The sequence below is a fragment of the Vespa mandarinia genome, chromosome 3, assembly GCF_050613455.1.
Source record: "Vespa mandarinia isolate Hongniang chromosome 3, ASM5061345v1, whole genome shotgun sequence".
Lineage (NCBI taxonomy): Eukaryota > Metazoa > Arthropoda > Insecta > Hymenoptera > Vespidae > Vespa > Vespa mandarinia.
In genome coordinates this window covers 9,910,001-9,922,500 of record NC_140812.1, presented here as the reverse complement: position 1 = coordinate 9,922,500, position 12,500 = coordinate 9,910,001, and the positions used below count along the sequence as shown (strand labels likewise).

Below are 12,500 nucleotides of genomic sequence, written 5' to 3'. Positions count from 1 at the left end.
TTTCTTTTCTTTTCCCCTTCTTCGTTTCCATTTTCGTTACTTCTTTTTATTTCTTTTTCAGTTTTTTTTTTCTTCTTTTCTTTTCTTTCTTTCTTTCTTGTTTTTTTTTTCCATTTTTGTTTTTCAATCTTTGCAAACACCCATAAATATTCATTTATCCAAGTTACAACGCTTTAAAGGATTCCATGAGGAATAACTTTACATAGGATACAAAATCATCAATGACATTAATAAATTCATAATTTCAAAAATTTGCAAAGTCATTTATTTACTTGTCCATTTATTTATATCAGAAATTAATTGAATGTTATGCTCACGTCGAATAGAAAATTTACGATAGTAAACGACTATCTCTCGATTCGAGTAAATTTGTCAATAACAAATTTGTAAAATTATTTATTTAGCTTTTTTCTTTTATTTATTTATTTATTTTTTTTTCTTTCTTTTTTCATTCTCCTTTCGTTGGTTTTATTTTAATAAATTAAATCGATTCTGACGTGACGAATAATTTACTTAATCTTTCTTTTTTTTTTCTTTTTTTTTTTTTTTTTTTTTTCATTCGAAAATACTTGAGAAACGAGTAGAATATTTATGCACATAATTCCTTTCATAAATATATAATATATATATTTATATATATATATATATATATATAATTTATATCTAATGCTTTCTGTTATTTTTCTTCGATTCGAAAACATTTGCAAAACGAATAAAATCATCAGCTATAAACTTGATTCTTCGAAAGCATTAAAATGAACATTAAAATGTACAAATATACATACTTTTCTGTCAATCTTTTTTCTATTTGAAATTATTTGAAATACCATCTACTCTCTTATCCATCTATATACATCATCTGATTCTTCATAAATACGTAATATAAAATATATATATATATATTTTTTTTCTTTTTGTATTTTTTTTTTTTTTTTTTTTTTTCATTTGAAAGTACTTGAGAAACAACTAAGTACTCATCTATTTATACACTCTGATTATTCGTGAATAATACATGTATATACATATACCATTGCTTCCCGTTAAAATTGACAATGATGGACGTGTGAAAAGAAACGAAATGATAATTCGCACATATATTTCTCCGAAGCGTAAAGTAATGATCTCACCTCATTGAGGAAAGTGCACGTTTCGCTGGTATCATTAGGCTCGTCTTCGGCTTTCCATCAATTTCTTTCTTTCTTTTCTTTTCTCTTCTATCTCTCTCTCTCTCTCTCTCTCTCTCACATACTCTCTCTCTCTCTCTCTCCCTTTTCCTTATTTTCTCTCTTTATACGTTTCTACATACAAACGACATAGAATTTATTTCAATGGGTAAAGAAGGATCGACGTAAACGTCGCACGGCATACGTCCGTCGACGAGAACCATCATCGTAATGACATATTGTCGTTCAAAGGCACGTTAACACCTCGTAAAATCAGTCCGCAGCTGCATAAACGTGTACGCATGCGCGTTACGTGAGTTAAACGAGCCCCGATCCTATTTTCATATCTCTCTCTCTCTCTCTCTCTCTCTCTCTCTCTCTCTCTCTCTCTCTCTCTCTCCCTCTCTATTGTGCTTTTCAACACATTGCTGTCAAACTTTTCAGAAAACTTTTAGCGTTCCTTTTAAACAAGGCTCGTTCACGAGCACGTATAAAATTTCTCGTTTTTTTGTTTATTCGTTTATTTTTATATATTTATTTTCTCGCTCTCTCTCTCTCTCTCTCTCTCTCTGTATTTGTTTCTTCCCTTCCGTACTTCTTCTCCGTACGTATATGTATTTTAATATTTTTTCTTTTCCATTTCTTTTCTTTTTGTTTTTTTCTTTTTTCTTTTTCCTTTTTTTTTTTCGACTACTCTCTTCACTTCACGTGTTTTTCCATATAAAAAGGGGACGCGTTTAAAAGAAAAAGGGAACACGGCATGCAGTTTTAAGTTTTTTTTTTGTTTTTTTCTTTCTTTTTTTTTTTTTTTTTTTTTTTTTTTTCTTTTTTCATTTTAATACAAACAACCCGTAACTGGGTAAATCGTTTGTTGCGCTATTTCGTTAAAGCAAATCGTTCTCTAATTATATTTTATTTTCTCATTAAAATGCATTTACATAAATGCCTGTAATAATATTAACTTGCGACAGTGGAAAAGTTATACTTGAAACGTGACTTATTGTCAAGTTTAGACGGTGTTAATGATGGATTTCTTGTTCTTGTTATTCTTTATCGCGAAAGAGACGGAGGGAATAAAAGGAAAGAAGAAAAAAGAAAAGAAAAGAAAAGAAAAGAAAAGAATAAAGAGAGGAGAAAAAACAAAAAAGTATATTTAATTAGATGGATGGTTAATGTCGATAACGGGAATCGTGTGGCTAATTTGCGAGTGTGAAAAAAAAGAAAAAAAAAAAAAGGAAAACAAGAAAAATACGAAAAGAGAAAGAGAAAAAAAAAGAAAGAAAGAAAGAAAGAAAGAAAGAAAGAAAAATACTTTAGCTTAAACAACAATCCCGACACTTCCTTCTCTCTTTTTTTTTTTTGTTCATTTTCTTTTATTTATTTGTTTCTTATTTTTGTTTTCCTTTTTTTTTTTCTTTTTCTTTTTCTTTTTCTCTTTTTTTTCTTTCTTTTTATTCTTCGACTGTCTCTCAATGCTGACACTGCACATAATATAAAAATATTTCGTACGCCCGCGAAAATGTGCAAATAGATATACATATATATATATATATATATATATATATATATAAAGAGAGAGAGAGAGAGAGAGAGAGAGAGAGAGAGAGAGAGAGAAAGATTAAAAAGAAATCAACGTTAATATTTGTCAGAGAGATAAAAATAAAAAAAAAATAGAGAAGAGAAAAGAAAAGGGGAAAAAGAAGAAGAAAAAAAAGAAAAACAAAGAAGAAGAAGAAGAAGAAGAAGAAGAAGAAAAGAAATTTGTACTTTATCGATAACGAATCGATTTCGGTGAACGCTGGATTAAAATTCCTCGTAGATTTTGTTTGTTAATAGTTTTATTTTAGAAGGAAAAAAAAAGAGAGAGAGAGAGACAAAGAGAGAGAGAGAGAGAGAGAGAGAAACTCGTACTCGTTACTGGCGCGAGCAGCTTCGTAAATTTCGTTAACGCTTGCCTTAACGAGCATCCACGTGCGCTCGTTAGTATTTCCTTGCACCATTCGCTTAGCTACACCTCTCTCAGTTCTTTTCGAAGTTTTAACTCGTTCATGGTGATTGGTCGGCTCTCTCGTACATTCGACGAAATTGTCTTGAAAGAAAGAAAGGAAGAGAGAAAAAAGAAAAATGGAAAAAGTAAAAAGAAGAAGAAAAAAAGAGTAAAAAAAGAAAACCTATCAGAAATAATAATAATAATAATAATAATAATAATAATAATAATAATAATAATAATAATAATAATAATAATAATAATAATGATGCTGATGATGATGATGGTGATGATGATGATGATAATAATAATGATAATAAATTATGAGTTATGGTATGATGACGAATGTAATATTTCTTTTCCTTCTCATATCTATTTTTTTCTTTCGTTGAAAGCAAACGACGAATTATGCGGGAGAAATCAAGAGATTGATTATTAAAAGAAGAAGAAGAAGAAGAAGAAGAAGAAGAAGAAGAAGAAGAGGAAGAGAAAGAGCAAGAAAACGGGGGTCGAATGATGAAGTGGAAAGTAAATTCGAATGGTGATTTTAATCTAACGTAACTTTCAGTCCTGCTATGTGCTATCTCTACACTCCACGCCTCTGTTTTATTAGGTGTGTATACATATACGTAAATGTATATAGGTGTTCGCTGTCTCTAGATACCAACTACACATACTTACCTACTTTACTATCAATATACATATACATATATATATATATATATATATAGAGAGAGAGAGAGAGAGAGAAATAATTCTAATTGTATATATGTATATATATTTATGTATATGCGTATGTACTCATGCGTATTATGCATGTGCGTATGTACTCTTCTATAATACTACGAAGTTATATATATTTTACAAAGTTATATTATATATATATATATATATATATATATATATATATGTATACATAGATACATAGGTATATACTGTGAAAGTTTAGAAGGGGGATTGTAAGCTCGATGTAACCACAAGTACAACGATAAACGTATAGGTGGTCAGCTCGAAGCAGCAAACTCCGCCCTCGGCTTCATATCGCGCGATAACTCGATTAGCCCTGATAACCGAGTATTTATTAGCCCGTGAGATTTCATTTCGATATCTAACCACTCCCACCGATCGCTCTCTCTCTCTCTTTCTCTCTCTTTCTAAGTCACGCTACCGGAAACGATCCTTAAAACGGAAGATTGGATCTATCTCGAAATCATCCTTTTTGAAATTTCTTTATCCTCGATTTTTCTTCCAACTCTTATTATTATTTTATTTTAAATTTCGTAAAAGAAAGACAAAAAAAAAAAAAGGAAAAAGTTAAAATTAATTCAACGAGAATATGAGAAAAAGGAAAGAGGAGAAAAATTTTTGATTACAATTTAGTTATAATTTATTAAACAATTTATTTTCTTTAGGATCGATACAAACGAATTATTTCATTCGTTAATATTATCTTTTGAGTAATTGAAAAGTAAACGAAAATTTGTTTTGTCATCAATTAGAATATTATTTTTTTTTTGTTTTTTTTTTTTTTTTTTTTTTTTTTTTTTTTTTTTTTTTTTTTTTAAACGATGAAATGATAAATGAAATATTCATTTGTTCGTAATATCGTATAATGTTTATGGAACAATCGATTTCGTTGGATCGATACAAATGAATTATTACATAGAGGAAAAATATTATTTAAGAATTAATAAAAGGATATATTCTTTTCATCGAAATTTGTGATATCTTTTTAAATATCAAACAGTTATTATTGGATCTGTAGATGTATTTTATTACGTATATAATTTAAAAGAGAATTAAAAAGATATAAATGGTGAAGAAACATTTTGATCACAATTTAAAATAATTATTCGAGAACAGCTGATTACATTGGATCGATACAAACGAATTCAATATTTCCGCGATTAATAATAAGATATTAATAAACGATCTATTTATACTTTTTTCATTTTTTCTTTGAGCTGTCGGGAGAGGGTTGGGGGAGAGGAGGGGATTTTCTACTTTTTCATCGTACTCGACGTTCGCAAAAGGAGCGTAAAATGATTTTTATTGGAGCCACTTCTTGAAATCGTTAGATCGGCAAACGTTAATCGAGCCGGGAACACTCTCGCTATCCACATTAGCGCTGTGCTTCCGTATCGAGTATACGCGCGGGGTTACTGAAATTTAATCGGATTTACAAGGACGCTAGAAAAGGATCAATGAGGTAGGGGGTAGGATTGAAAGAGGCTAGGGTGGGATGATGGAGGTGGAATAGAATGGTGGTGATAGTGGTGATGGTTGAGAAGAGGACTGCATAGGGGGTAGCGATAGTGGTAGTTGTAATGGTGGTAGTTCAGCGGTTATCGAATTACAGGCGGATTATCACCGAGCGAGGATCAACGCGTTGCCACGGGGAAACGATAATTATTTCTGCGTTGGCCATAATTATTGCCAGGCCGGCAATTAATTTCTGGCAGTACGGCAATTAATTTATTGCCGCTTGATTAATCACCGCATGCCTTCTACGCATGCCTTCTTACCGTACGATCTATATGCCTACTTATTTTTGGAAAAAGATCGTAACATCGTATTAACAATGTTTCCTTTATAATCGATACTCTCGTTACAAAGTAATCGTGCTATTATGTTTCTGTTCTCTCTCTCTCTCTCTCTCTTTCTCTCTCTCTCTCTTTTTCTATCTATCTATCTATCTATCTCTCTCATTCTCATTACTCATCTCTCATTCTCATATATATATATAATATTTTTAATATTACATTAATTTCCATCAAGAGTGATATCCATATCTATCCTATAAATTTGTGATCGATTAAACATTGAATGACGTCGAAGATGATGATGATGATAATGATGATGACGATGATGATGACGATGATGATGATGATGATGATGATAACGATGGTGGTCTATTAACTTTTCTTAAAAGAAAAATAACAAGAAAAAGGGGGAGGGGGGGAGAAAAAAGAAAGAAAGGAAGAAAAGATGAAGATAAGAAAAAATAAATGAAAAAGTAGAATTAATGTATACCTTTCAAAAAGAGATAAAGAGATACGAGTGATACCGATCGACGATAATCTCTTGGAATTGATCACGTAGAGAATCTTGAAAACGCATCTTAATAAAGGACAGTCAAAGCACGAATTTTCGATCAAGACGATGATTTATCTTCTTCGAATTGACGCCGGCTGTCCGTCAGCTCGTTTTTTATTACTCCCCCAAGTAAGAGGGACCCCCACCCCCCGGGGGAGTTCTACCAACGACCGACATTTTTCTTTTTTCTTTTTCTTTTTCTCTTTATCTCATCTTTCGAGTTATCGAGAACGATCGAAAGAGAGAAACGATAAATGGCGGTTCTCGGTTAACGTCCTCATGTCGATGAGATATCGCGACGCCTTCGTTCCTTTTTTCTTTCTTTTTTCTCTTTTTTTTTTCGATTTTCATTGAGACACCGACGAGAAATGGAGAGAAAGAGAGACAGAGAGAGAGAGAGAGAGAGAGAGAGAGAGAGAGAGACCGACATCGTCGTCATTTTTGAAAGACTTTCCAAATCGTCGTTCGCCGCCTTCCTTTTCTTTTCTTTTCTTTTCTTTTCTTTTCTTTTCTTTCTTCTGGTTTTCTTTCTTTTTATTTTTTTTTTTTTTTTTTTCTTTTCTTTTTCTTCTTTTTCTTCTGGTAATCGTCGTCCTCGTCGTTTTGGATAGTGAAAGATGTGCTATTTGGAAAACACGATTCGTTCCGTTCCGTTCCGTAAGCAAACGTAAGCGATCTGTCTGTTTAGGAATTTTTCAAAATCGACTTTCAGGTAGAACTCTCTTCTTCCACCGCCACCCTACCCCTCCCTCCGCCGTCACGCTCGTCTCATTCTATTAGACCTACTTTTTCGTATATAGAAAATGTGTTTGAAAAACGAACGAGTCTTCTTCTTCTTCTTCTTCTTCTTCTTCTTCTTCTTCTTCTTCTTCTTTTTTCTTTCTTCTTTCTTTTCTTTTTTTTCTTTTTTTTTTTTTTGTTTACTCTTTCCTTTATAAGATAAATACGTGCCAGTAATTACGAAGAGAATTTTGTCGGATATTTCATTTTCGATCTTTGATGCGATAATGAATTAAATTTTTGTTAAAAAAAAGAAAATGACGAAGAAAAAGAAAAAAGCGAGAGAGAGAGAGAGAGAGAGAGAGAGAGAGAGGAACAGTGGATAAGTATAATCGTTTCATAATTATTTTCTTAATAATTACTAATGGTTTATGTATGGATAGAAAAAAAAAACATATTATGTCCACTTATATAATATAAGAAAAAAAATTAACATATCAACACGTCATTAGAGAAATTCATTTCTCTGTCTATTGTTTATTGGAAAACCTTGTTACACACGAGCTTAAATCATAAATATCATGAGTTAATCGACGTAGTACTATATTTACAAATAATACCTAATTAATCCTTAATCGCATGAATCCTGATGTCTTCCCATAGAAAAAAAGAAAAAGAAAAGGAATAACAAAAAAAAGGAAAAAAAAAAAAAATAAGAAAAAAAAACAAAAAATAAAAAAAAAATATGTATATATATACATATATATATATATATATATATATATATATATATATATATATATATATAGGTGAAAGGTTATTGTATGGACGGAGTTCTTTCTTTTTTTTTTTTTTTTTAGGACGGAAAATCGAAAAGCATTTTACACGCTACTATTTGCTATATGCTGCGTGCATATGTATGCGCGTGTTTGTAATAATAAACGACCAGGAGGGGAAATTAATATTTCGCGTAGACATTTGAAAAATTTTAATGAAATAAAACGAATTGTATACGTTTAATTTTTCCTCTTCTTCTTCTTCTTCTTCTTATAATTATTATTATTATTATTATTATTATTATTATTATTATTATTATTATTATTATTTATTTTTTTTTTCTATTCTTTGAATTAACACGTTCACGAAATATTATTTAATCCTCACTGGCCGTACGTTCTAAGCGCGTCTGTTGTTTAACTTTCTCTCCTTCTTTGTTTTTTTATTTTTTTTTTTTTTTTTACTTCCTTTTATATAATTTTTGTTTGTGTCTTTCACGTTTTTTTATTTCTCTCTTGTCATATTTTATGAGAGATCAGGGTTCGAGCTTTAACATATTTACTTTAGCCATTATATAATCCTACGTGTAATTAATTAATCAATTAATTATCATATCATATAATAATGAATGAAAGCTTAATTTGTAAATTAATATTATTCGCGAACATTCAGAAACGTTGTGTGGCCCTTAATTAAAGGGATGGCTCTCGTGAAGACTTACGTTCTTGAAATAATTACCGACTGACGGTAAGTTATCCTCGGATTCTATTCTAAAAGAATAATAATGTTCCTGAATATGCCGATTAATAGCGTTTGAGCATATAATTATGATGTCACCGTAAATGATTAATAAAATACCTTCATAGTATAATTCGCTCATTTTCATTTCCCTCTTAATGTAACAAAGAGATTTTCATTTTTATAAACTAACCTCCGAGGATTCTGGCAAAGTTCTTGAAAACTTTATTATCTCTATTACCGACGCACGATAAAGCGATCGGATTCCCGTTAAAATTCTTATGATCATAATGAAAAAGAATAAAAGAGAGAAAGATCGGTCTACGTCGTTGCAAAGAGCGCAGATATATATAAAAAAAAAAGAAAAAAAAACAAACAAACGAAAAAAAAAAGAAGATATCAAAGAGCATAGAAAAAGTATTTTTGCGAAGTAACGAAATCAAAAAGTACTCGTTCAAAATTACGAGTAACAATGATTTCACAACTCGCAATGATTACTACATTACCGGTAGAACTCTACTTTATCGGCGGAAACGTTTTCTTCAATGAAAACGGAAAAAATCGAGTTAAGGCAAAAATAAAATAATAGTACCGAGGTCGTCGTTCTTAAATATTACGCTCCTCGTCTTGAGTATTAATGAATCATTATATAATGAATTAAACTAAATAGTAAATTATAGTTGTTAAGGCGTTACTTGTTGTATCATTAGGCACACTAAAATACTAAAGTCTTTCGTCGAAGTAGCGTGTTAACTTGTTGCATACTCGTTGGCATTTAGATAAAAATCCATTCGATTCTCTTTTATCGTTCGTCCCTCCCGATAACGTCGATGTCTCGCGACATCGAGTAACGGTAATGCAGATTTCTGTTTTACCGACGAATTCTCGTTTCGTTCTCTTTCTTTCTTTTTTCATTCACTTTTTTGTTTCTTTCCCCCCTACCCAACCCTTCTTGACCGATCTCCGTCGGTAAAAAAAAAACATTGCAAGAACCGCGGGAAGGAAGAACGAAATTAATCCCCAAATATATTTTCACCCAGGACCACTTAATTAATTCTACCCTTGTGCGTCATATAACTTATGCTATCCGAGAGCAATTTCTCTCGCGCTTGTCGTCGCATTCGCGAACACATTGCTAATAATGTGCCCGACAATAAACAAATTATACCGCAGCCTAATCCTACGATCGTGCTCATCACGCTCGATCTTAAACAAACTCTGTCGTTCGAGGGATCGTTTGAACCTGCAAATTTATTTCTACATTAATTGACATGTAATATTAATTTATTATAATATTTATAGGAACACTTTTTATTTCAATCGATAATATTTTACCGTGAAACGTTTAATTACCATTGCGAGAAGCTGTAGTAGAGTTTTGGAATAATTCCGTGTCCACTTCTCCTTCTTGAAGTACTCGTAGGGATTGAAAAAGATTTACATTTTCCGACAAACTCGTAGCTGGTGTCGTTGGTCCACCAATCATGTCTGATACAGATCTTTTCGCAACATTTTTTGCATTCCTCCAATGGCATGGTTGACTCTAAAAATTGCCAAATAGAATAAAATAAAATAAAAATCGGTTCTCTTCTTGCAATTTTGTTCCTACGGCTTTTTTTTTTTTTGGTTTTTTTTTGGTTTTTTTTGATTATAATATTCTTACCGGACATCGACCGTGGCACATACGAACGTCGCACTCGATATACAATGCAGGCGAGCCTGTAAACCTAAATGTCTTCATATATGCGAATACTTGAGTCTCGAATAATCCACTCTCCGACCAGGATCCTCGAAATCTGCTAATTAGTTTATCGTCGACGGGACATCCATACTGATCGATAAGTTGAATCCTCTTGTTTCCACCATTGTGAGCGTAACAATCGTTCACAACTATGTCAAAACCATCTAAGACGAAACATTGACGATTTATCGATCTATAATATTAAGACGTTGTAGCATACGTTGTTATTATTCGTTTCTTTAATTAATTCTATTGACATTAAAGTTGTCATTTAACGATATTTCATTATTTTTAACACGTCGTTTATTTTATTCTTTCCTTTTCTATCTTATTCCTTTTATATCACGATTAAAAATATATCGATTTAAAAAATATATTAGGTGGATCGGAAAGTAATGTCGTTTCTACGAATGTCGATATTTGATTGTGATTAAAAATAAAAACATGTTAAAAATTTATTCTTATTGAATTTAATTTAAGAAAGCGACATTACTTTTCGATCAACCTAATATTTAAAATCTCATAAGATTTCTTTATCATTGGATAATTCATTGATACAATGAAAAAATCAAAGAATGATATCGTGTAATAAGAGACGCGGTCGTATACGATCGGATTGACGATGCGGAATGAAAATGACGAGTTACCCGTATATATATATACATATATATATATACATATATATATCTTAACCCATAAAATGAAAATAAGTATGACGCGTGCTTACGTTTCATTGTGAGCAAACTAAAGAAACGTTAATATTACCGTACCGTATTTGCTGCGCATGTAGATAATGAGAGTCAGAGGATCGCCAACGCGAACTGGTCCAGCCACTCTAGTTCCAGTGGTCCCGTAACCGTATCTGATTTCCATGTAGCACTCCGGTGGCTGGAGGGTGAAGACTACGGGATTTCCCGTGGCGACCCTGAGAAGGAGACGGTACTATAGAAATTGCCAATGATCTCAACATCTACCCGTTATCTCACGGTATTTCAACAACACGATTCCACACGGTATTGGATAACGGAGATAAGAAAAAGGGATTCTTTTAGGAACAATTCGAAATCAATTTCATGATCTATCGTTTTATTTATTATATTCGATTAAATTATATATACTAATAATTTTAATCGAACAATTTATTTCATCTTTATAAATCTTTAATATTTTATATTTATTATCTTAGATTATCTTAAAGTTTTTTTTTTCAATTTTCTAACTTTTTTTCTAATTTTAATTTAACATATTAATTTTATCAACATATATATATATATATATATATATATATATATATGCATCTTATATTTTTAACACTGGATTAGATTAGGAAGTTATTTTGACTGTTTTTTCATTTCAATTAGAAAAACAATTATGTATATAATGACACAATTTCTTTGAATTTTCCTTTTTTTTATTGTTAATATTTACTAATAACTTGTTATATAACTGTAAACAATATAAAAAATATTAAAAATAAATTTGAAAAAAAATTTCAAAATACATTAGTTATTCGTTCACAATGCTATCATTTTGACCGCTTTTGGATAATATAGGTATATACTAAGTTTTGATCTTTCTAGTGTTAATATGAAGATTATTTGATAAAATTGATATTAATGAAATAAATAAAAATAAACGAACACTCACTCTACGTCCAAAAATGGAAATGTCACGGTCTTCCAAAAATCGTAGCCGTACTCGCAGGTGACTTTAAAATGTTCGTCAAATTCCTCCTCGATCAATGGATTATATTGAACGGTGACGGTATTCCACATGAGATTTTTCTACGGACAATGATTAGTCTTTTATTCTTTTTCTCTTATCGTCGATCAAAAACGATTAACGATACGATATCGACATTGAAGGATATCGATTTCTCTTTATTATTATCATTAAGTATATTTTTTTTTTTTTAATTAATTTATCAATTAATTTTCTTTGTTTTTTTTTTTGTTTTTTTTTTCTACGTCCTCACACTCATCTCATACGTACCGTAGGATTTTTTCTGCTGTCCTGGTGATGAGTGTTCTCGCCCAAGGTACCGCATCGATTCAATTGGATATAGAATTCATAGTAATCACGGCCAGTCCCATTAACGTACATGCAGTCCGGATCGTAAGAATATCCTGTAATTAAATGCAATTGTCCTTGACGAATACTAGTAACACATAACGAAGATTCGAATCTCAACCCTCGAGGAAATTCTGATTAAGTAATACCATCCTAGGAACGAGCCAATAAATCGATTCACTCGATGTGATATCGATTACGATTAATC

The 12,500-nt window shown here is 31.1% G+C and overlaps 1 protein-coding gene across 2 annotated transcripts in view; it reads right to left on the bottom strand.

Annotated features, from left to right (window-relative positions):
• Positions 1-7,781: 7,781 nt before the first annotated feature.
• The window catches only part of LOC118445088 (cuticlin-3), a 76,358-nt gene continuing 71,639 nt past the window's right edge, over positions 7,782-12,500 (bottom strand). For both annotated transcript variants that reach the window (XM_035874061.2, XM_035874062.2), the window contains exons 6-11: positions 12,215-12,348; positions 11,870-12,006; positions 10,993-11,147; positions 10,145-10,386; positions 9,835-10,024; positions 7,782-9,724 (exon numbers count right to left, since the gene is read on the bottom strand). In XM_035874061.2, coding sequence (XP_035729954.1) covers positions 9,528-9,724; positions 9,835-10,024; positions 10,145-10,386; positions 10,993-11,147; positions 11,870-12,006; positions 12,215-12,348 — 1,055 coding nt within the window. In that variant the 3' untranslated portion in view covers positions 7,782-9,527. The remainder of the gene's footprint in view (positions 9,725-9,834; positions 10,025-10,144; positions 10,387-10,992; positions 11,148-11,869; positions 12,007-12,214; positions 12,349-12,500) is intronic.